Genomic DNA, 23902 nt, shown 5'->3' on the forward strand with positions numbered 1-23902 from the left:
TGCAGGACCATTGTCTGTTTTTATGGATAAGGAATTCAGTGACCACTCGGGCTGTCTCTCTTGCTGCTGGTTTTGCAAAAGTGAATCCTGAAAAGATGTCTATCACAACATAGATAAAAGACAGGCAACCAAAAGAATTATAATGCGTCACATCCATTTGCCAAATTTCATTAGGTCTCAAACCACAAGGGTTCTTCCTTGGAAGGAGTGTAGGAGCATGGAAAGGAAGGCAAGCTGTACAGGCTTTTACTATACTCCTAGCTTCCTCTCTTGTTAATCCAAATTGTAAACATAAAGCTTGAGCAGCCTGATAATATTTAAAATGAGTTTCCTAGGATTCCTGAAATAAAGGAGTATTGGCCAACATGGTTAGAGGGCTATCTGCCTTTGAATTACCATAAAAAATAGGACCTGGAAGTCCACTATGAGAGCGGACATGCAAGATATAAATCTTACCTGGATGCTTTCTGATTTGCTCTTGAAGTTCCTTAAAGAGCTGATATATATTGGAAGCTACAAGTTTTATTTGGGCTGTGGTAATTCTTTGTACCACATCTACTGAATAGGCCAAATCAGATATTATATTTACATCTCCTGGATAATAAATAAGAGCTAGAATGATTACATATAATTCATTCTGCTGAGTGGACTGAAAAAGAGTTCTGACTACTCTCTTTATAGTCAAGTCATGAGAATATACAGCACAAATATTATGTTTGGATGCACCTGTAAAGACCTTAAAGGTCCTTTAAGAAGAACTTTAGAAACTTTTTCTTCAAGAATCCATCACTAATTATGTAATAGTCTGGTTATCTTTAATGGAGACCCGTGTGTAAAATTTGGAGCCATGGCTAATAAAATTTGCCACTCTGGGATGGTTTCACAGCATACATTAATTTGTGCATTAGTATAAAAGGTGTATATCTTGTCAGGTCTTGTCCCAGATAATTGTACTGCTCGCTTAATGGCCTTTAATAAAACTCTAGCCACAAGCACTGGGTAAGGAGTAAGGCTTTGTTGTGGTTGTGCTGGGAGGTTCACCCACTCTTTCACATTGTCTCCTTGATGGACTGTTGTGAGTACCTCTTGTATAGCAAAAACTGACATTTCCAAGGGTTTTTGAGTGACTCTTTCAACCACATTGGATAAAGCCAGTTCAACTTCTCTCAAAGCCTCTTGAGCTTCTTTTGTAAGCTGGTGTGGTGAGTTTAAAGCACTGTCTCTTCTTAAAATGTCATAGGATGGTTGTAACTGATAGGTAGTCAAGCCTAACACTGGACATATCCATTGGATATTTCCTATCAATTTCTGAAAGTCATTTAAGGTATTTAGCTTCTCTGTTCTCAAGGAAAGTTTTTGTACTGTAAGCACTTTAGGGTATATTTCATATCCTAAATAGAGAAAAGGAGTGTGTCTTTGAATTTTTTTTGGAGGTATGTGCAAATTGTAGTTCCTTAGTGTTTCTATGGTCTTTTGTAGACATGCTTCTAACATTTGTACCTCAGGTGCACATCCCAATATATCATCCATGTAATGTAATAACATTACTTTTGGAAATGCTTTTTTTTACTGGAGTAAGAGCAGCAGCAACATACATTTGACACATAGTAGGGCTGTTTTTCATTCCCTGTAGCAAAACTGTCCATTCATATCTTTTATAAAGCTCAGCTAAGTTAATGCTGGGCACTGAAAAGGCAAATCTTTTTATATCCTCTTTATCTAGAGGGATAAAATTGAAACAATCCTTAATGTCTATAAGCCAAAGAGGCCATTCTCTAGGCAACTGAGTAGGAGATAGAAATCCAGGCTGAAGAGTTCCCATAGTTTCCATCTGTTCATTTACCTTTCTTAAATCAGTCAACATTCTCCATTTTCCAGATTTCTTTCTTAGAACAAACACTGGGAAATTCCAACGTCTTAGAGAAGGTTGTAAGTGTCCTTGGTCAAGTTGCTCCTTTTTATATCTAATAAGGCCCGAATTTTATTGCTACCTAAGGGCCACTGTTCCATCCACACTGGTGTATCAGTTTTCCATTGGATAGGAACAGGTGAAAGTGTTGGCAGGTCTTCAACAGCAACCTTGCCTAAAAAATTGAAGTACTCATTTGTAATTCTAATTGTTGTAAAATGTCTCTTCCCCACAGATTGAGGGGGATTTTTTCAACTATAAAAGCAGTAAAAACTCTGTTTTGCCTTCAAAAGTCCATCTCAAAGGGGTAGCACTAACTTCAGTTGCTATTGATCCTCCTACGCCAGACGTGTAGGTGTCTGCCTTAATCTTTGGCCAGTGACTGGGCCAGTTGGCACCTCTAATGACTGTATGATCTGAATCAGTGTCTACCAATCCTTCAAATAGTATGCCATTTATATAGATGGTGAGCATAGGTTGGTCAGCTGTCACAGCTGCTGTCCAGTATATTCCTGCATTTTGTTGCATGGAGTCAGAATCTGAGCTTGTCTTACTCTAGGAGGGAGGAGTAGTGGGGGGGGGCGGGGAGGGGCAGAACCTGATGCTATTACTTCTGGTTGATAAGTCACACATTGTTTCCTGTATTAGTGACTGGGATATTATCTACACATTCCCCAGTTTCCCACATCAGTTATGAATGAATACTGTTTTTTAAGTACTCTCAGGAGGTAAAATGGTCAAGCCTACTATGCCTGGAGGCAAGGGATCCATAGGCTGGAGAGGAACAGACTTCACCTGTCCAGGGTGATATCACTGCCCCTCCCACTATTCTGCCTCCCTCCATCCTGGAAGGTGAAGTTGATGGGGGTGTGTCAATGACCTGCTCCATAGGCTCTGTAAGCTCTCCACAAAAGTCTGCTGCAAAAGTGACTCTGGCTTGTCTTACTCCACACCTTAATCCCTCCTACAATTATCTATATACACCAAAAGATCCAGCCAGCACAGAATAGTGGGAAGGGCCATTTTCCAAGCATATGCTAATAGAGTATTGTCCAATCAGTAATTAGCTTTAAGTGCTTGGTTGTCTGATTCCAGTGTAATATTCAGAGTTTCAGCCATTTACAATACAGAGCTAAAGTTTTTCCCCGATTATGGTATATGTCAGATTAGTCTGTGCCCTTGAGATGATGATTCTTGACATTGTTATAATTGTCTCTCCTTTTCCTTTCATAGTAAATTTCTATAATCAGGGCAGCTGAGAAGTAGAAATTTTATAAAAACAATAGTAAATCTATTAATAGATTAATACTGGAATATATCTAAGTTACTATAATAGGATGCAAGTATGAAAAATCTTACAATTTTAATCTATATTTGTAATCAAGTTATAATACAGGGATAATATCCTCCAGGGGAAGAGAAAGGAATTAGACAAAGTAATAAGACAAAGATGTAATATAAAATTTTCTAATTAAGTAGAATAGTAAATTTTGAGGAAGAGGATTAGTTTTTTTTCTGAAGTATATGTGCATGTGTGTATACACACATACATATATATGTATGTCTGTGTATGACTTTCAAATATATCTAGTATGGAAATTCAGGCTTTGATTATGTTTTAGTAATCAGTTCTCAAAATTGGATTAAGGATTTTACATAAAAAATTGCACTGGTAATTGTAAAGAAAGTGAAATTATTTCTCCATTTTAAAGAACTGTCTGATTTTAAAAGAGAGAACACTTCATTTTACAAATCAGATTTTTTTCGTTTTTGTTTTTTAAGATTCTTATACCAGGTATAAGGTTTAGGTAAAGAAAAATAATAACAAATGGTAAAAGAAATTCTCTAGTCTCAGGTGAATTAAAGGTTCCTAATTTGATGTTCATCTTACAGCTTTGTTGTTAATAGAATTTAGCTCCTTAAGGCTTGAACTGGTTTTCATCACATGAACGAATTATTGGAAAAACAAATTTAAGAAATTGTACTAAATTGTATTAAGTCAATATGAAGAGAAACAATGTAACAATTAGAATTATCCAGCAGTGTAATGGGCTGTCTTGAGAGGTACTAAGTCCCTCCTCATTTAAGGGTTGGAATCATATGAGGCAGTATACACTAATTTAAAGAGTGCTAGACTTGGAATAAGCAGAGACTAGGACACTACCCTTATCAAGAAATCTATCCCTGAAACTTACCAGCTGTGTGAACCTGAACAAATCACTTTACAAGTATAAGTCTCAATTTCTTCACATGTAAAATGGGGATATGTTATCCTGGAAAGGATTCTTGTATGGATCAGCTCAAAGTGTAAAGCAGATTGTTAATCTGAAGTTGCTATTTAAATGTTGGCTATTATTATCATCAGAGATTCCTTTATAAGACAGAAGTTTGGACTGGATTATCATCTCTAAGAATCAGACTCTAAAGGACCTTCTTCAGGAAGCAGAGACACTGAAGCAACAGAACTTGTGTGTCTTGTTCTTCCCACCTAGGACCAAGCAATCCCAAATTAAAGCAAGGTACAGCACATAGGAGGTTAGACCACAACTGTTCCCTTTCCTGCCATGAAAGGCGATTAATCATCAAACTGCTGTTCAAAATCCTTTAAAACTAATTTTTAAACCAGAATGCTTAAGACTCTCAAAACTCACATATCTAGGAGTATGCACAAAACAATCACACTGACCACTGTTAAAAATACATTTATCATCAAAATATATTACACTTATTAGAGAGGTGCAGTATCTACAGTGTGGGAGATGAGCAAGCTGAGAAAAATCCCACTTGCTTTCATCTTGCCACTTCATTTGAATCTTGAAGTCCTTATGTTGCTTGCAAAGGTTCTTTGCCCAGGCCCTTTTTGTATCCTCTTCCAAGGATGCCTGAGCTCATTCAAGAGAATAGATGCTCAAATTAAGCTCTGGAAGAAGCCCTGGTAGCTTGGCTAGCACCTTCAGACCTGATGATTTATCCATATGCTTGCTTTCCCAGGACTCCAGAGTGTCTGATGAAATAACACCTGATCATGGTGAGCCCAGTCCAAGCTACACATATAGCCTAGGTGAACACAAGAAACTAATATAGTATTTATTTGGGGTTTTCCTCTTTAAAAAAAAAAAAAGGAAATGGTAAGAACTATGTGTATTAAATAAATGCTTGAACATTGAATATCAGTTCTACTGGCTAATTGTTCTCAGACTGTGATACCCAATGTTTTTTTTAACTCAAAGCAGTGTGTGTGTGTGTATGTGTGTGTGTGTGTGTGTGTGTGTGTGTGTGTGTGTGTGTATGCGTGCGTGTTGACAATGAAGGCTAAAAATTGAAGCTGTGCTCAAACCAGCCAGGCATCCTAGCTCCCAAGACGACTCATGGCACACAGCCCAAGGCAGCCATTGAATTGAAACAAACTGGCTGCCAGCAGTGAGCAACAGGGAGAACAGCTGTAGGAAGGCTTCAGGATATGCTGAACTTCATACAAGGAACTGCTGGATGAAGTCCTGAGCCTTCTTCTTCTCTGCCACATCTGGCTTTTGGTGACCGGCTGGAGAACGGAGCAGCAAGCTGCCAAATGTGCTAGCTGCATAAAAACACAAAACTGATTCATCAGAAGGAGACTTTGCCTACTTGTCCTAAGTCCTCAAAAGGACACAAAAGCAACATTTTTCATTTTCAGAGTGCAAACTATGAGTAACGCTTCAAGAATAGTACATTTTGTTGAATACTGAGAAAATCTTAGAACTGCACTCTTCCCCTGAGCAAAAATGAGCCCCTTGATATGCATAGATATGACACTCACCTAAAATCTTCTCATCCAAATGGTTCTTCCCTGAATTGTTCAACAATTCTCTCAGAAATGCCATCAAATAATTAAAGACATTTTTGTGGCAAGTGGGAAGAGTAGAGATGATCTAGAAAAGAGAAAAGAATTTTGTTAGTTTTTTTTTTTTAAGGCAGCAGTATAAAATCCCTATACCTAACCCTTTCTATTGCCAATAGTATCAACACCTGAGTCAAATTCATAAATCAGATAGTCTAAAATTTTGGTTTCTGAAATGAACATGGCTTTAACCTCAAAAATTAGCCCAAAAGATTGAGGATGAACAGATAGCTCCTAATTAGTACAAAGAGTGACTTCCATGAAGTAGTTGCAGTATTCAAATTCACACTGAATGTTTCCATTGGACTGGAACCAATCACCACATTTTACATAACTTCAAAAAGTACAATTTTAAATATATGTGACCACTTCACAGAATTCACTAATAGCATTAATCAGGAAATGACTGTGCTCAGAAACTCTTGATCTGTTACAAATTTCTTAACCAGAACCACTGAATCTCAATAAGGGACCCTCAGAAACTATCTAGTCCAGTCCTACCTATGTGGGCACCACCTTTACAATACTCCTGACAAGTGGACCTATATTCTTTTTGAAGACTTTGAAGAAAGGGTCTTCTCCCAGGCCAACCATACCATCTTTGCATGGGTTTCTAGTTTCTAGTTTTGCCTGTCAGGATTTTAATTATAATTCTTCCCATGCCTGAACGTGGTTATATTAGTCTTAAACTTTGTCCTCTCTGAGTTTAATATCCCTAGTTCCTTCAGTGGGTGCTCTTAGGGAATGCTCTCAAGTCTCATCAAGCATTCCAGTATCCGTTCTCTGCATTCAGCTCTAGCTTGCAAAAGTGCTTCCTTAAACATGTTTCTCTCTTTTAGAATTAATTTTCATAAATTGAGAACTAGAATGGTTCTCAGAGGTCATTAATTCAACCCCTACATTTTCCAAAGGAAGATACTGAGACCAAGAGTGACTTCCCAAAGGACTCACAGATGATTTTCCAATGTACCATTTCTTGCGATGTTAACTTAAAAACTTGCCCTAATGTGTAGATAACTTCTTTTTATTTAGCCTAAACTTGAGTGTTTAAAAAAATCTAGTAGTACTCCCAGAGATTGAAAGGAGTGCTTTTATTAGCTCTTTTCCTTTAGACTTAAATCCTCTTTAGGATCTTATAGACTATTCCATTCTACCTCCTTCACAGCCTTTGGTTCTGTAAACCAAAATGTCCTGATTTGTTTTCTCAGACAAGTCTTTGTCTCATCATTTTAACTGCTCTTCTCTGGACTTACTCTAGGAAGCCCCATGTATTTCTGGAAGGGAGCCGGGAGAATTTGCCTGCAGTATCATAGATCAGATGCACTATGCTTTACTATGATAAAAAGAGAATGCTTTCTCTTTTCTAATCCCCTTCCTTATAAGGTCTCCAATATTATTGGCCTTTTAAATATAAGAAAAGAGTAGGAAAAAATAGGAGCTTAGGATTAGTCAAGCAATTTCCTTGTTTAAAAATAAAACAAAACAAAAAACTACATATTCTTACTAAATTCTTCAGTTACTGGTACCCTTCTGAAACATACAAATGTCTTCTACATAGTAACAGCTCAAAAAAAAAAATGTTGAATGGAGGAATAATTTGTATGGAGTACTCAAGGGAAAAAGCCAGTAGCCCCTAGTGGAATTCAAAGGAGCCAGCTTTTATACAACTTCATGTTCTTGAGGTCAAAGAAAGAAGTGACAGAGGGAGGTCTGCTCTATTCATGCATAGGAAGAGGCTGTATTAGCCTTTGTCTAGAATGTTGCAGTAGAAGGAATACTTATTCGGGTTGGATTACTTGACCTCAGAGGGCATTTTCAATCCAAATTATTATTGTTAGCTTTTGTTTTTACCTCACTACATTTCCTATCATACCCTTCTTCATACTTCCATCTAATATGATTACTTGATATGAAGAAAAAAAAATCTACAAAACTTAACTAATGTTATCCCAGAAGTCTGAAATTATATAACTATTGCACAACCATGGTCCCCCATTTCCATAATAAAGTAGTAAGAAAAGCTATCATATTTCTTTTTTTTTAAATATTTTTTTAGAGTTGAGCCTGGGGCCTATTTCATCTATCGAATTTAGTTTGCTAAAACCTTGTTAGTTATAGCCATCTTTTCTAACAGTAAGTCTGGTCTTCAGTTGTATCTATAAAAGGAAGGATTGGATTAGATTAATTCTAAAGTCCCTTCTAGCTCTGTATATATGTAGATCGAACAACCATCTCTTTCTGCTTTAAATCACCAGTGTCTGGTCTAAAATTATTTCTAGACCCTGCCCTTGGAGCCCAAATCCCTTAAGCATGCTATGATTTTTTTCTCTCCTGCACCTAATTTGTGTAGTTACTATTCCTTGTACATTTGGAAAAGTCCTATGGGTATAGAATTGATTCTTACCTGTTTACTTAATGGGTAGTTGCTTGAACACTCCAAGCAGGTATCATAGAAGTTGTAACAGATGACGGGCTCAGGCAAACTCTCCAGGAAAAGCAGCAGGGCCTCAGCCACAGAGTGATTGCTCCCAGCTAGGGCAACATGGTTAAGGAATAGACAAACCCTACTGTCCATGGTGACAAAAAGGACAAACTGGTGACAAGGTAACATCTTTCAAATATGCCCCTTTCCCTGACATTGCCACCATTCTGGTAACATTACCTCATACCTAAATTACTGCACTACCCTGGTGATAGGTCAGCCCCACTCAAGTCTCTCCCCACTTCAATCCATCTTCCCATTAAACTAATAAAGTGATTTTGCTAAAGCTCTGGTCTGATCATGTCACTCCCCTATTTAATAAACTCCAGTAGCTTCCTATTGTTTGCAGGATGAAAATAGAATGTTCTGTTTGGCATTCAAAGCCCTTTTTAGCCTTTCCAGTCTTCTTATGCCTTACTCTAACTCTTCAATCCACTGACACTGTGGTCTCTTGGCCATTCCACTAACAAGACAAATCCATCTCTCAAGTCTAAGAATTTTCTCTAGCTATTCCCTGTTTTCCTTAAAGAGCAGACTAAAATCCTACCCTCTTACATGAAGCTTTCCACAGCCTCGCTTAATTCTAGTATCTTTCTTCTCAATTTTTTTCTAGTTAGCCTGTATATAGCTTGCTTTGTATATATTCATTTGCTTATTGTTTACCCTATTAAATTGTAAGCTTCTTGAGGACAAGGACTTTTGGTCTCTTTTTGTTTCACCAGCATTTAGCACAGTGCCTGATATTTAGTCTTAGGAAATGTTTACAGATTGATTTTTGCTCCTCCTGGAAAGGGATGGTAATCAAAAGGACTCCTTCCTGGAGCCTGCTCCAAGCTCCAGCTGATCCTAGTCTCAGTCATCTGCCAGAGAGAAAGCTTGAGAAGATGTGTAAAGAGTCTCTTCCATGAAGAATACCCATGATGACTCCCAGTCCCTAGAGAAATGTTTTTTCTGAATTGCAATTGACTTAAATATGAGGATACAGAGAGTATCGAGCATTCCAGTGTCCAAACAGTCACGAATCTGTTCAAACTCTGACCTCAGGCCTGGCTGCTGAAACAGATCTTCCTTCAATGGGAAAGAAAATCAAAGTAAACAGTGTGTTTCAGAATGTTTCTTAATGTTTATGTTTCTAAAACTAGAAATAATCATAAGAACAGTGCAGAAAGGAGAACTTTGGTGAGTCCTCTGGTGGGAGTGGTGAATAGCTGGCCCTGTTTAATGAAACCAATTTAACTCCTAAGCATTTCCAGGTCCTTCCTCACTAGGGGCATCTTTATGATGACGTGGAATTTATTATTCAGTCCTGCCCCTTATCACAGAATAAGCATAACAGTAGTATAAGGGGAAAACTAAATGTTTAAGCTTCCTGCAGTTGCTATTAGCAGGATTCTTTTAATATATAAAAAAAAATTAACACAAAGGGAAAAACCAGCCAAATGCAAACAAGACCAAAATAACTATATTGCCACCTGATCTAAAATACTTTATATTTATTATTTTAGAAAACTTTTATATAAGTTAGTGATAAAAGTGGTATACACTACCCTAAAAATGCTATTGAAAGGAGTCCTTCCACAAATGAGAGGAAAGAGAATACAGCAAGAATTTTTTGTTGTCAAGTAAGAGACCTGTAGAATTGCTTCTATAAGTCTACCAGTAGTAATAATAAATAGTAATAGGTAGCATTTATGTAGGACTTTCCAAAGTTTACAAAGTGCTTTACAAATATTTCATTTGATCCTTACAACAATCCTATGAGTTATTGTAATCACCATTTTACAGATGAGGAAACTGAGACAGGTAGAGGCTGAATGATTTTCCCAGGGTCATATATCTAGGAAGTGTCTGATGCTTGACATGATCTCAAATTTTTCTGACTCCAGACCTGATGCCTTACTCATTTCACCCCCTAGATGCCAGGTCTAAGGTGTCCTGACTCAGACATTCTTCTTCATACCATCTTTTCCTAGGTTTCTGAATCAGTCCCTTCCATGCCCAGAAAGTATGAGTGTAAGATCACAGAACATACAGTCCTAAAGTGTTAGAATTGGAAGGAAGGGGCTTTGGAGAACTTTCAGTTCAAAACCTTCATTTAACAGATAAGAAAACTGAAGCCCAGAATTAAATGACTGGCCTGAGATGCACAGCCAGAACTAAAATCAAATGCCCCAATGACCAATCTACTACAGTGTGGCTATCTTCCTTTCCAAGGAAGGTACCAAAATTAGAGAAATGAGCTTTCCTACAAGATCTGATAACAGGAGGATGAGCAAGCTGCTGCCTCCTTCAACAACAACAAAAAAATGATGCAATGCAAGTCAGCACTTTGGAGCTAGCCTGAAGTTTTTAGAGAATATTTACTCTTATTTCCTTAAGGGAACAGTGATTGTTGATGGCAACAAAATGGCCTCTTGGGGCCTGAGCTTCCTTGGGGAAGGAGGACTGCTCTCTATAGGGCCACCTTTAAATCAAGGGTACCTTGATTTGGAAGCACTTTTTTCTTTTTTTCCCTCAAATTATTTTATTTGAAGAAACAGAATAAGAAAAAAGAAAAACAAAAGCAATATCAAACAAAATGAAACAAAAGAGAACATTATCATGTGCCCAGCAGAACACCAAGGAGGATTCAAGATATGTAACAACAAATACCAATTTAAGAAAAAAAATATACATATGTGTGTGTATGTATATATATAGTAGCAGAAGAAATTATATTCATGAGTATCTGAGTTTACTTTCTTGTAAACTACTCTTTTGTTCTCTGCTGCACACTTTTTTATTTTATTCTTTTTCCTCCTTTCATTCCCCCTATCACTGCCAAGCAGGCTATAATTTTAAAAGGATATATTTATATATGCCTATGTAGATATATACATACCTATACATATACACACACATCCCCTTTCATCCCCACCCTCCCAACCAAGTTAATTAAGAAAAGTTATATTTATGTATACATATGTAGATAAATACATACATACATACACACACACATACACATACCCCACATATACATGTCTTTCCTATCCCTGCTGATTCATTAAATTCTGTTCCATAACTTGGCTTACTATTACTTAATCTCCTCTCACCCAGAGATCCCTCCTTTGTCTTCTTCCCTCGTCCTTCCCCCCCCACCCCTCTTCCATGTATCCTTCTCCCCCTTCCCCTTATTTTTTTATAGATTTTGGAAGATGCTCTTCATGGTATATATATAGTGTTGCCTATTGAACACATTCCCATTGTGAGTAGATTTTCAGAATTATGAGCCCTCCTTCCCCCTCTAAGGCCTCTGTCTATTCAACCTATGTGTGGTGTTCTCTTCTTTAAAATATAATGGTTCTCTCTGGGAGCAGGTTTCTTGGGGAGGCTTCTGGAGGCAGCTTAATTTCGGTTCAGAGTAATAATCATTCCAAATGCAGCCAGGTGTTAAAAGTTCAGATCTTTTATTGCTTCCTCCAAAATAGCCCAGTTAGTTTTCTTGGTGGCCTATCTCTCTACTTGGTTCCAACAACTCCCTCCGAATGTCTCCAAATCCAAAGGTTTGTCCTTCAGCCTCCAGCCAGCACCAAGGTGAAAGTTGGAATGAATCTGTCTTGCCTCCCAGAGAGGGCTTCTGGCTCTCAATCTCCCAGAGTGCTCTGTGTCTGTCCCAGAGTGCTCCCCTCTCTGTCAATCTTCCAACTAACTCACCTGAAGCTCTAAGCGCTTCTTTATATATGATCTCCCAAAGGTTGACTCTTACTCTGAGGGAGGGATTAAGGGAGGTGTGAATTCACAAAGTTACAAAGTTAACTTTGTGAATCTCCCAAACTTGTGAACTCCAATGAGTACTTAAATACATTAGTGAGTTAGAGAATTTGCTAAGTACCATGCTAACTTAGGCAACTGACGGATCACTTTGTAAGGATTTGCTCTAAAGTGTGAACCAATAAGCATTGTATCAACTCCACTGAGTTAACACTAGGATTCTAACACCTATGCACCTCATTTGAATAATATGATTACAATTTTTACCTTTACTCTTCCAATGTTTCTTTTCAGCTTACCTTATTGTTGATGTAAATCTTAACATAAGATATACATTTCCCATATTAAAAAAACATAAACAATTTGTCCATGTTTAAACAGTTTGTCCATGTTGAGTTCCTTAAAATTGCTCTTTGGTACTGGCTCTTGTAAGTTAAATTTTCTGTTAAGTTTGGGTTTGGTTGATATAAAGTCCTAAAAACCTGAGAAGAGCTAAATCTTATAGTTGATCATCATGTAATCTTGCAGTTACTATGTACAATGGTTCTGGTTCTGCTCACTTCATTTAGTATCAGTTCATGTAAGTCTTTCCAGGCTTTTTTGAAATCAGCCTGCTCATCATTTCTTATAGAATAATAATAATCTACTACATTCATATATCATGACTTATTCAGCCATTCCCCAATTGATGGGCATCCACTCAATTTCCAATTCCTAGACAGTACAAATTAAAACTGCCACAAAGATTTTTCATTATGTGATCTTTTTCTCTCTTTTATGATCTCTTTGGGATATAGACGCAGTAGTGACACTGTTTGGGCATAGTTCCAAATTGCTTTCAAGAATGGTTAAATGAGTTCCTGATACTCTTTCTAAAGGTGACTTGGTGGTGCATAGAACCAAGCTCCTTGGCCATTACCTACCTGTTGAGAAGCGTTTCTATACAAGTGATCAACCATCATCCAGAGTTCTTTGGGGATTTCCAGAGGCTTCTCTTCCCGGGTGCCATCATCTTCTGTCTGCAGTGGCATTAAGGTCTGAAAAGGAAAAAATAATCATAAAAATATTCAGTTAACTAGCATAACTTCCTTCTTCAGCTTAGATGGCTCCAAGAAAGATATCTGCTAGACAAGGGAAGCTATAAAAGAAAGGAGGCAGTTCTATACAATCAACCAAACTTCCCATTCTCCAAGGGCAGAAAATGTAAATTAGATCAGATGAGTTCTTCCAGATTCTGGGAGATATAGAATAGTTTCAGTGAATTAGCTGAAATACAGGTTAAATTCTATCAGAATTCATCTAACATAATCACAAAAGGGATGGTGGAGTCTATTCCCTTATCTACAAAATGAAGGGGTTAAAACATATGATCTATAGTTTCCCTCCCAGTTTTATGATTCCATAAAACAGTTCCAAGCTAGAAATCTGGATTCCAGTTCTAACTTTACCACTTGCAAATCACAGCTTTTCCTAGTCTCTATTTTTTCATCTATCTAATAGACTCTACTTATAGGAATACCTTATAAATAGAATAATATCCCATATTGAAAATGCTTGGGCAAAATCCACACACAAGTCACACCACAGCTTGTTTCAAACTATTTGAGTCTTAATAGAAATAATAGAAATATCCTTGGACTTTTAAGTCTTAGTTTTCCCTTACTATGTTTTCTTTCTTTTTTTTCCTTATTTATTTAATATTTTTCCTTACTATGTTTTCAAGAGACACAATGTTTCATCAGTATGTGTACTAATGACTTCTACTGGGGCAGATTACAAGCTTCCTCACCCTGGTTACTAAGTGTCTAGGGAAGATATTTACAATCTATCATTGGGTATATTATTAAAGTCTTTCCAACATAGTAGCATATACCACTGTTTGCAGTCAACTGAAATAATCTTTCACAAACTCAGTTACTTCCCTGCCATGATGAGACATCAGAAGAAAATGTTAACAAGGGCCAGTAGATTTAATAAAAGAGTATAATAATAAGACTATAGGAAATAAAATGTTCCCATAAATTTAGCAAATCCCCTCTAGATGCAAGGACAAGAATATTTAGTTCCTAAGTCACAAAGAGAAAATTTTGATTTAAAATAAAAACTAATGATTGGAGCTAACAATGGAATAACATTCTTGAAATGATAGTAAAGACCTCAGGTCTTCAGGAAGAAGCTGGATAACCCTGTGGGAGTAGTGGGTAGCCCTCTTTTTAAGATGCATTCAATGCCCTCTCTGAGGTCCCTTCTAACCTTGGCAATGTAGTAATTTTGCCACTGATTATTTCATTTATGAGAAGGGCCCTTTAATCTCAAGTGTTAACTTACCAGTTCTTGAATGGTTTCAGGGGTCAAGTCCTGGATGGGCTCTCGCATGTAACATAGAGTATGGAGGGGAGAACCAAAACAGCTAGGCAGATAGTTCCCAGACACAGATAAAAAGTAATCCTTCCCCCGGTCCAAGTGCAAAACCAGAATGTCTTCAATTTGGTCCTCCCCTGAATTGAGCTTTGTAGCAGTGGTTTTATTAACAAACAGTTCCAATTCAATCTCAATAGCAGAATCTACAAAGAAAAGGTGATATAAGGCAATGGGGATCAAAAGACAATGTATGAAAGAAATCAACATAGTAGGAAGCATGCTTTCTATGGAAGATGATTCTTGCTTGGGAAGATCTTACAATCCAGTTGAGAAGGCACTTGTATTGTGACACATCAAATAATTCGACACTTTAGGTAGCAAGTACTAATTGATATAGTATAGATCAGGGCTTCTTAAACTTTTTTCATTCAGGACCCCCTTTTGCCTGGGAAATTTTATGCAATCCCATGCATATAGGCATATAAAATAGGTATAGAAATAAAAAATTTACTGATAATAAATCATAATATGTCACATTCCACCAATCCTCCCTGTATTCAATTCTACAACCCCATGTGGGGTTACAACCAATAGTTTAAGAAGCTTTGGCATAGATTATAAATATAAGGTAAATGTGTGGATCAGGCTCTTTTCTGAGTAGAATGGGGTCAATACCAAGATAGTAGTAAGGATAACCACCTCGCAATAATCTGAATTAAACATGGAAAATGTTCAATCCATCGACAACATTTCTCTGCCACACAGCTCTATAAATATGATATAAAAATAACATCCAGAGAAGAAAAATAATATTATGCACCCTATAACTACATATAAAGATTTATAGATAATTCACCTCATTTGATCACTATTTTGCTGCATAGGACTATAGATAATTAAGATTTGATTTTAGCAAACCACTGAAGACATTTCTCAGCAGTGGCAGTTCCACCAATTATCCTCAACTATCCTCTGCATGCCTCCTCCAAGTAACTGCTTTATCACATGTATATGGTACTTCCCAGCTATCCTCTGCTTGCCTCCCTCCTGTGACTGCTGTATCACATGTATGTGACACCCTCATGGAATGACACAAACTATACTACAGAGACAAATCACCACATCTTGGGGGGAAAGGCGTAGGAGGGAGCCTCATACCAGCTCTGTAATGTAGAACCTGTCACTAACTTCTCTCAATGAGTTTCTTCATCTATAAAATAGAGATACTTACCCTTCCTAATCTGAGGTTGTTCTGAGAATCCACTCAATTAATGCCCTAAACTGAAGCACTATCTAAATGTGAGACTAGGATGATATGTCTCTAAAACTATATTTCTCCTACTACTCTTGGAAATAATTATTTTTCTTCATTTGCATTGCAGATAAGGAAAAAGACTTACCAGGTAGAAGGAATCCTTTGCTGGGATTGGCATTCAGCCACTGCTTACAGTAGGAATTTTCATCAGGTTTGTTGATGAATTCAAACTGGCAGGGCACTTGCCCATTATAAATCATGAAAGACTCTACCTGCAACTGCATGTACTTCACATTCTGGAAGCAGAACTAGGAGAAGAGCAGGGGTCGTGAGCACCAGCATTTTTTCCTCGGCTATCCTGACAAATCAACCCCAAAGCCATAATTCTCATGTTTTGGGGAAAAAAAACAAGAGACCATCTTCTATGGGCCAATACCCTGGTTCTATTAATCATTTGCTAGTAGCAATAGCCTCTGGATTTCTGAGTTAAACCCAAGGTAGGAGAAAAGTGACGTTAAAGTTTAACCCTTCTGTACCCAGCTAACATCAGATTCTGTGCCTACAGAAAACTTATTCTAACAAGAAGCAAAGACTTCATATTAATCTGGTTTTCACCAAATAAAGTGATTGCAGGAGAAGGAGACAAGATGGCAGAGGGAAAGTCAGTCCAGTTCATTGAACACATCTTCTCCATAACAAACTTAAAAACAAGCTATTTTATGAAAATATGTTTAGAAAAATGGCCCATGTTTAACTTCTACTAGAGTTGCTTGCTATTTTAAGGAAGAAGAGAGGAGAGGAAGAAAAATTTAGAATACAAGGTTTTGCAAAGGTCAATGTTAAAAACTATCTTTGCATATATTTGGAAAACTAAAATACTATAAAAATTTTTAAAAACAAGCTATTCTGAATTTGATTGGGAAAACCAGAGAATCACATAAGTTTCTTTTGCTATTCTTTGATCAATTTAAATGGTCCATTTTGTGGATTATATATAGCAAACTGTTGATCTCAACAAGACTTTTCCCTCACCTCCTCCCATGGTATCTTTTTTTGGTTCCCTTCTTAATACCATCAATTTCATGATTAAAAAAAAAAAAAATGAGTGCATTTTCCTATTAGCCAAAGCCAAGCAGACAAATCTGCTATAAAATGAGCTATCAACTATTGCATTCCAGGAAATTGAGAATAAATTGTAATTATGTAGACTAATGCCTGTAGAAGATGAAATGCTGACCATAATCTAAAATCTTGTATTAGTTCTGCCAAGTCATCAACAACAACCCCATTTCATAAGGCAAATAATGATCCCAACTGCTTCACAAGGCTATTCTGGAGTCTGCTAGACTGAGGCTATAGCTCTGAACTATCCTAGAATTCTCTGCCCTAACAAGCTAAGAGAGTCAAAATTGCATTGTCGGAGGAGTTGGTTGTCAGAATTATGACCACCTCCTTCTTACCTCTCGTTTGGACAGGGTCACTGATGGGATGTTGGCATTCTCCATTTTATCCAGTGACCGAACAATCTCTTCCAGAGTCTTCCGGTATAACTCTTCATTTACTACTCTTACCTGGAAGAACAAAGCCAGAAGTTCAGTATTCTGCCAGGAATAGGTTTCTCCTAATTCAGTACAGAGAGGATCATAGCATGGGAATCAGGCAAATTTACATGCAACAGAGGATAAGAACAATGATTTTCTCTTTTAAAAAAATGAAGACCTGGACATTGTCAATTCACTAGCAAAGATTCCAACAAGAAATATAATTAATGGGTTCCCATAGAGGCAATATTTGTGGTTGTGAACCATTTCCCTCTTGGCAAGAGCTGAGATAACAGCAAAGGTTTGGCTGGCAGCTCTGCCAAGATGCAGGTCTAGCATAAAAAGGTGATTGGTGTCATGGAGCTTTTGCTCCTGACAGGCTGTGAGCAGACACTTCCTGAGGGCTTTGATTGAAAGAGATGGAAGCAAGGTGACTAGAAATTAATTAAAACTGAAAGACAGAAAAAAAAAAAGCTAAAAAATAATTTGTCACATACCCCAATGTCAAACACTGCACTAACTGGCTTGTGGTCACTTGTCTTTAGAGCCATGTGGTTTTGATAACTCAGCTGAGTAATGTTCTTTCCCTTCCACAGGATCCGGTCACACCAGGCAGGAGCTCGGCACTTTTCACTGCAATGAAAAGAAATGCACTGAATTCTGTTTCAGGGACAGAGCCCTGAGAGCTTATCCCATGGTCTAATCTACTTCCTGAATAAAGAAGAGCCCAGCTTATTAATGCAGTCTTGTAGATCATCTCTTGAGTGATGCCTTAATAACAATTCAGAAGTAATAATACAGATTGTTTCTACTGTGATTTGGTTTATGTTGATTTGAACTGAAGTGATTTGCCCATAGAGAAGAAAGAATAGTTTATGTTCTTGGTTTAAGCATATAGCCTGCAAAACTCCCAAACCATGAAAAACCTTTTGATCCAGTATAAATATAACTGATATTAGGAAAAGAATCCAAATTAAGCAGCTATTTCTGAAGGAATAAAAGACAGTTCCCATGGTTCTTAGGGGGCATTATATAAGTTCCAGCTAATGACCAAATTATAGCCTATCATTCTGGAATAGCAAGTCTCATTTTTTTTGGTTTCAAGATGCTTTTCACTCCTAAAAATTATTAAAGACCATCTCTAACTAACTTTTGCTTATGTGAATATTTATTGATAATGTCTTCATATTTGGAAAATAGTTTTAACTTCACGAATTTCCTAAAACAGTCTGATATCCCCTTCCCCTCAAGAGTCCTCGAACCACTATCCCAAAGAAATCCTATAGAAATCCCAGAGATATCCCATAGCTATCCCAGAGAAATGCTAAAACAAATAGAAGGCAAATTCAATATCGGGAGCTACCAGAGATCAAAAGGTAAATTACTGAAATCAAGCCAAGAACCGTGGTAAAAAATTCTGTACTCTACAATTTAGGCATAAGCCTACTAGCAACAATTTTTATTAGGTTAAACTAATTCTAAACATTTCTGCTTAGAGAGAGGACCAAAGGTGGGCTGAATTTTCCTCTGATTTAAAAAATCTTTTTCTCTCAAGCCATTCTGGAGCTACTATTTATAGCTTTTTTATACAATGGGCAAAATTCCATAGTAAGACCGAAGGGTTTAAAGAGCTCAGGTGAAACTCCAGTTAACATTTTGTTTCATCAGACAGAACAATAATTAATCACTTAGCTTTTGGTACACCATTGAGAATCATTTTCCTAAAGCCATCCAATTCTTTCACCACTCCTTTCAAGGATTCTCCTTCCCAGGTGGTCAAAGGTGAATTTAAGAGATAGTCCCATTAACTGAAGCAATCTAAGACATCTTTCTTTCTTAGGCTGACCATTACTCCCATCTGATCAAGGCATAGGGGAAAAGGGTATAGCTCTAAATACAACAAGGAAGGATCCCTAGACCTTGTTCAGTCATGGCCTTAATTCTATTAAAAGAGAAAATAAGAGCTTCTGTCTGAACTGTTCATACAATTTTCTCAAAGAATGTGGCTAGGCCACTAGTAAGGGGGAGAAAAGGACTCAGTGCAAATTACTGCTTTAGAACTGATAAAAACAAATAAGGATTTCTTATCCAGGTGAGATCAACAACTTTGAAATATTGTCCTAAAAGCATTTTGCAATCTCTAGTGTTTATGTATGTGGTCTAAAGGGAAGTCTCAGTATGCTTCCAGAAGACAGAGAACCAAGGAAAAGAAAACAGGTCCTAAGACAATTGGGACTCAGTTAAGAAGGATAAGAAGAACTAGGGTCTTTATGCCTCCCAGGTTTCTGGACTTTCACACCTGTTCAATCAACTGCAACCTACCTGGTATCCCAATCATCAGAGCCAGTGTCATACTTGTAGGTAGGCTGGAAAGATAACTCTCCCTCTGTGAAGCCTTGGAAGACAGCTTTTGCAGCTACTTGAATGTTTAGCTGTTGGAAGGGAGGAAAGCAAACCCTAATGTTAACAGATTAAATTTCCTATTAAAGGAGAATGGATAGCCAATGGGGGGGGGGGGGAGGGGGAGGGGGATGAGACCATTATATAATTTGTGATCAACTCCAATCCCTGAGAACAGGAGTTGGTTGGCTATTCTTTTATCAACAGTTAAGAAATCCAAATTCCCAGACCCAAAATTTGCAGAGTATGGAGCCACTAGAAAGCTTATTCCACCTTTTTAAGGATCTTCTACAAAAGAAGTAAATTGCTAAGTCCAAGGGAGACTGATTGAAGCATAAGCAATTATACTGCTCAACCCCTCCTCGTGGCATCTAGTCAGTTTGGTTTGACCTGCAGCGACCATGAATATCAGGTCTCTGACAACTACTTTCAGCAAAAAGTGAAGCATTTCTAGCAAAAGGTGAAGACATGAGGCATTCTTGGATTAGTCTCTGGAATCCCACACCTGACACTTTGGGGAATGCTACAGAAAGACTTAATTCTTGCAGCTGGGACTGGGTCCTAGATAAAATAACTTGTAAGGTCAGTTGAATTTTCATTTCCCAAAATGGCCTGAGGAGGAACAAGACAGAGATAATAAGCCAAGAAGCTTCCTGAGTCACAGTAACCAAGATCTTAAAAACCACTTAAAAAGAATAGCACAAGGCATGAGATGTATGTTACAGCTTCTGGAAAGACCACTAAAACAGGCTAATGAATAAAGATGAGACAAAACATGAAGTTAAGACTTTGATGCTTCAAAATAAGCTGTTAAGAAACAAAGATATGGGCAGCAAGAGAAAAGAATGCTTTATGTTAAAAACAAGGATTGGAGAAAAACACATAATGAAGAATATTAGAAGCAAAATGGGCCTGTTGAAAATGACTAATGATTAAAACACCAGAGTTGATTGTTTTGTTCTAAGTACTTTCTTCGTGCTGCAAAATGGGAATAGAAAGATTTGAACTCATGAGAATGATAAAGTTCTGGAAATAAAAAAAGATACCAAAGGTATTGAGACTAATAGGAAAGAAAGGAATCTTTTCCCCCTTCAAAACAGAACATGATAGATCATGTAACTGATTCATAAAAACATTCAAATGTATGTATCTCAGAAAAGCAAAAAGATACATAAAAGACTGATGCTTGAGCAAAGGATATTTAAGTTAAAAGGAGATGTAAACTGACATTAGAGGATCATGGAGGAAGTAAAGAAAGTCTTTTTTTCAATGACAGTTCTTAGAAAAGAATGACATTATGTAACACAAAGAGGAGAAAGTGAAGAAACATATTGCTCAAGAAATCAGTCTGAAAACACTGAGCACCATTCCTGCTAAGAAAATTTCATTTTCCAATGAAGCAATGAGAGAAGAAGCAAAGAAAACTCCAATAATTTGAGGAAGACCAGAAAAGAGAAATATTGGCTGAATATTAAGAAAAATGCTTGACAAGAAACAGTTGATTAGATGGGGGAAGGTTTCTCATGTGCTAGATTTGTGAATCTCAACATCAGAGACCCAATACTTCCAAGGGCATCACTGCTCATATTATGGCAGGAGGTAGGCAAGTGGGCTAACTGCCCAGTCTCTCAGTGGCTCTCTGTACCTGATCGTATGTGAACAGGGTTTGAAATGCCTTCTCCTCGATGAGTTTTTTCACTGTTTCCACATCCAGCTCTTCTATCCTGTAGTTGAGGTCCCCCAGCCACAGGATCACACTGTGAGGACAGAGGACAAGGGCGACAAGGTTTTTAGGCAGGACTATAACCTGTCCCAACCAGGGCTCTCCTCAGAAGAGACAAGTGAGACTCCAGGAAGCTGGTTGGGAAAGTGATTCAGATAGCCATAAAATGTCTTTGCCATATGCCGAGTTCAGAGTAAAAGAGCTTCCTTTTCCTCTTCTTCCTTCTCCTTCCCCTCCTCCTCCTCCCCACAGGGGAAGTTATTTACCCAACTCTTATCAAGCTGGAAACCAGCATGACAACTCTGAGGAATAAGATACATCTCACGATCCTTTAAACAAAATCCTTTAAATAAGGGCTTGTGCAGATCTCCAGGGGATTCCAAATAGCAGCATCCCTTTACCCCCATACACTTTGGTTCACCAAAGGCACTGAAATGCTTGGTTTCCAGGGCTCAGCTCCCAGAAAACATAACCATTGCTCATTTGGCACTGTTTAAACTCCTCTACGGTGTTTAATGACAAATATCATTTGGGTATGAAGAAGATGGAAAACCCCAGATGATCCCACACACTCTGTAAACACCATGTCTGCTCTATAAGAAGCCAACTAGCACATCACTAAGCAATTTAGCACAGCAGCACACACACACATACAAATACACCACAAATCAGATCAAAGCATCCACAAAGTAAAAAGCAGCCAAACTGACACTCAAGCTGCATCTTCAAATCTGGGCCTCTGCCTTTTCGACAGGAAGGAAGAGCACGGCTGGTAAGACACACTCCTGGCCAGGTTCCCTAGAGAACGAAAGCCAGCCTGTCAGTTTACGGAAGCCCAAGTTCCAATTCAAACACATACACAGGCAGAGAGCCGACAGGAGCAGGTTCGGGGCTCTGCACGCCCCCTGGTGGACGCCACCATGATCGCAGAAGCCTGTTACTTGCCAAGATCTAGTAGCATGGGCTTTACACATCTGCCAAAAGTTTATAATTTTAATGGAATTTTGTCATTTAATAAAAAAAAGTATTTTAAAAAGATAATACACTAGAGTTTTTAAAAAGGAAAGTGAGCTGGAAGGAAAGATTAAGAATCATAAGGAAGTTTTTAACCTAGAATGATCTAAGCAGCTGAAGCTGTGAACAAAAAGATAAACAGAACAGAAGAAAATACTCTCTCAATGATCAACACTAACGGGAGGGGGGAGGAGGAAGAATGACACAGATAATTCAAAATAACAAATGCTTTTAAAGCTGGGTTCAGGATGACTTGCTTTGGTTAGCTGATTAACTCTCTCAGGGAATGTTTTGATATCTCTGTATTTCTTAAGGACTTATCAAATTATAAAGAATTATAGATACCCAAAGTTGGCTAGATAGTGAGGAGAAATAAGTCCAGGATTGATGATTCGCAATAGAGGTTTCCTATGTGAATTGTGCAAGTTGATTATGCCCCTCTAGGAAGAAGCACCCCACTACCCTCCCCAATTTCAATAGCCTAGTATTGAATATGGACATCACTAGTACAGTAAGTGGGGAAAAAGTAGCCACTCACTCATGCTTGCCAATGGTGAGAGGCGGAAGATTTGGATCAATCTGACAGAACTGCATTCGGGAACAAATGTCTTTATAGTCTTGGTTCCTTCTCTCATACTCCTCAGTGTGAGCTGCCAGATGGGAATTCACAATGCAGATGCTTGTATTGTGAAATCTGAATCGGATTGCCACTCCTCCTTTATTACCCTAAAAAAGAGACAAAAAATATTATCTAAATCATAACTGATTTTATGAAAAACTTTTCTAAAAGTTTTCATGGATATTATTTGATTTTGTTGTTTACTTGTTTTAATCATGTCTGACTCTGTGGTCCATTTGGAGTTTTCTTGGCAAAGATACTGGAGTGGTTTGCCATTTCTTTCTCAAGCTCCTTTTACAGATGAGGAAACTGAGGCAAACAGGGTTCAGTGACTTAACACCAGGCATTCTTGAGTGAAAACTGAAATTACCATTTGATAACTAGATTTGAATTTATTATTTTTTTCAAAATCTCATATTTTATTTTGTGCATTTAAAAATATGATTCTGAGAAAGAAGTCAAACTCTTACCAAACTGCCAATAGGTCCATGAAAAACATAAAGTTTAAAAATTCCTGCACCCCAGCAAGATAATTGTATAAATATGTATGCATATATTGGATTTAACATATATTTTTACCATGTTTAATATATATTAGATTATTTGCCATCTAGAGGAAGGCGTGAGGGAAGGGGGGAATTGGAATACAAGGTTTTAGAAGGGTTAATGTTGAAAATTTATTCATGCTTATATTTTGAAAATAAAAAGCTTTAATAAAAAAATTACCTGCACCCCAGAATATTGGCGTAGAATGCTCACCCTATTTTTGGAATCCCTGATTTCCTTTAAGTCTCAGCTCAAGTACTACCTTCTTCAGAAGACTTTTCCTAATTTTTTAAGCCTCTGATGCCTTGCCGATCAAATTAATTTGTTTCTGCTTTGTGTATAGATAATGTACACGTTGTCTCTCCTGTAAGAGTGGAAGCTCCTTAAAGAGAAGAGCTATTTTGATTTTGGTTTTGTATTTCTAG

The 23902-nt window shown here is 37.6% G+C and overlaps 1 protein-coding gene and 1 long non-coding RNA gene across 3 annotated transcripts in view; one reads left to right on the forward strand and one right to left on the reverse strand.

Moving 5' to 3' along the window:
• Positions 1 to 5224: 5224 nt before the first annotated feature.
• Positions 5225 to 23902, reverse strand: part of INPP5B (inositol polyphosphate-5-phosphatase B) — a 71209-nt gene continuing 52531 nt past the window's right edge. For both annotated transcript variants that reach the window (XM_051987729.1, XM_051987730.1), the window contains 12 exons: positions 22851 to 23038; positions 21221 to 21332; positions 19498 to 19607; positions 17673 to 17808; positions 17095 to 17205; positions 15780 to 15942; positions 14347 to 14582; positions 12942 to 13055; positions 9252 to 9336; positions 8191 to 8318; positions 5706 to 5817; positions 5225 to 5486 (listed from right to left, as the gene is read on the reverse strand). In XM_051987729.1, coding sequence (XP_051843689.1) covers positions 5380 to 5486; positions 5706 to 5817; positions 8191 to 8318; positions 9252 to 9336; positions 12942 to 13055; positions 14347 to 14582; positions 15780 to 15942; positions 17095 to 17205; positions 17673 to 17808; positions 19498 to 19607; positions 21221 to 21332; positions 22851 to 23038 — 1602 coding nt within the window. In that variant the 3' untranslated portion in view covers positions 5225 to 5379. The remainder of the gene's footprint in view (positions 5487 to 5705; positions 5818 to 8190; positions 8319 to 9251; positions 9337 to 12941; positions 13056 to 14346; positions 14583 to 15779; positions 15943 to 17094; positions 17206 to 17672; positions 17809 to 19497; positions 19608 to 21220; positions 21333 to 22850; positions 23039 to 23902) is intronic.
• Positions 15757 to 17971, forward strand: LOC127555446 (uncharacterized). The gene is made up of 2 exons (XR_007952217.1): positions 15757 to 15845; positions 17772 to 17971. It is a non-coding gene; the product is annotated as an uncharacterized LOC127555446 (long non-coding RNA).

The sequence above is a fragment of the Antechinus flavipes genome, chromosome 3, assembly GCF_016432865.1.
Source record: "Antechinus flavipes isolate AdamAnt ecotype Samford, QLD, Australia chromosome 3, AdamAnt_v2, whole genome shotgun sequence".
Lineage (NCBI taxonomy): Eukaryota > Metazoa > Chordata > Mammalia > Dasyuromorphia > Dasyuridae > Antechinus > Antechinus flavipes.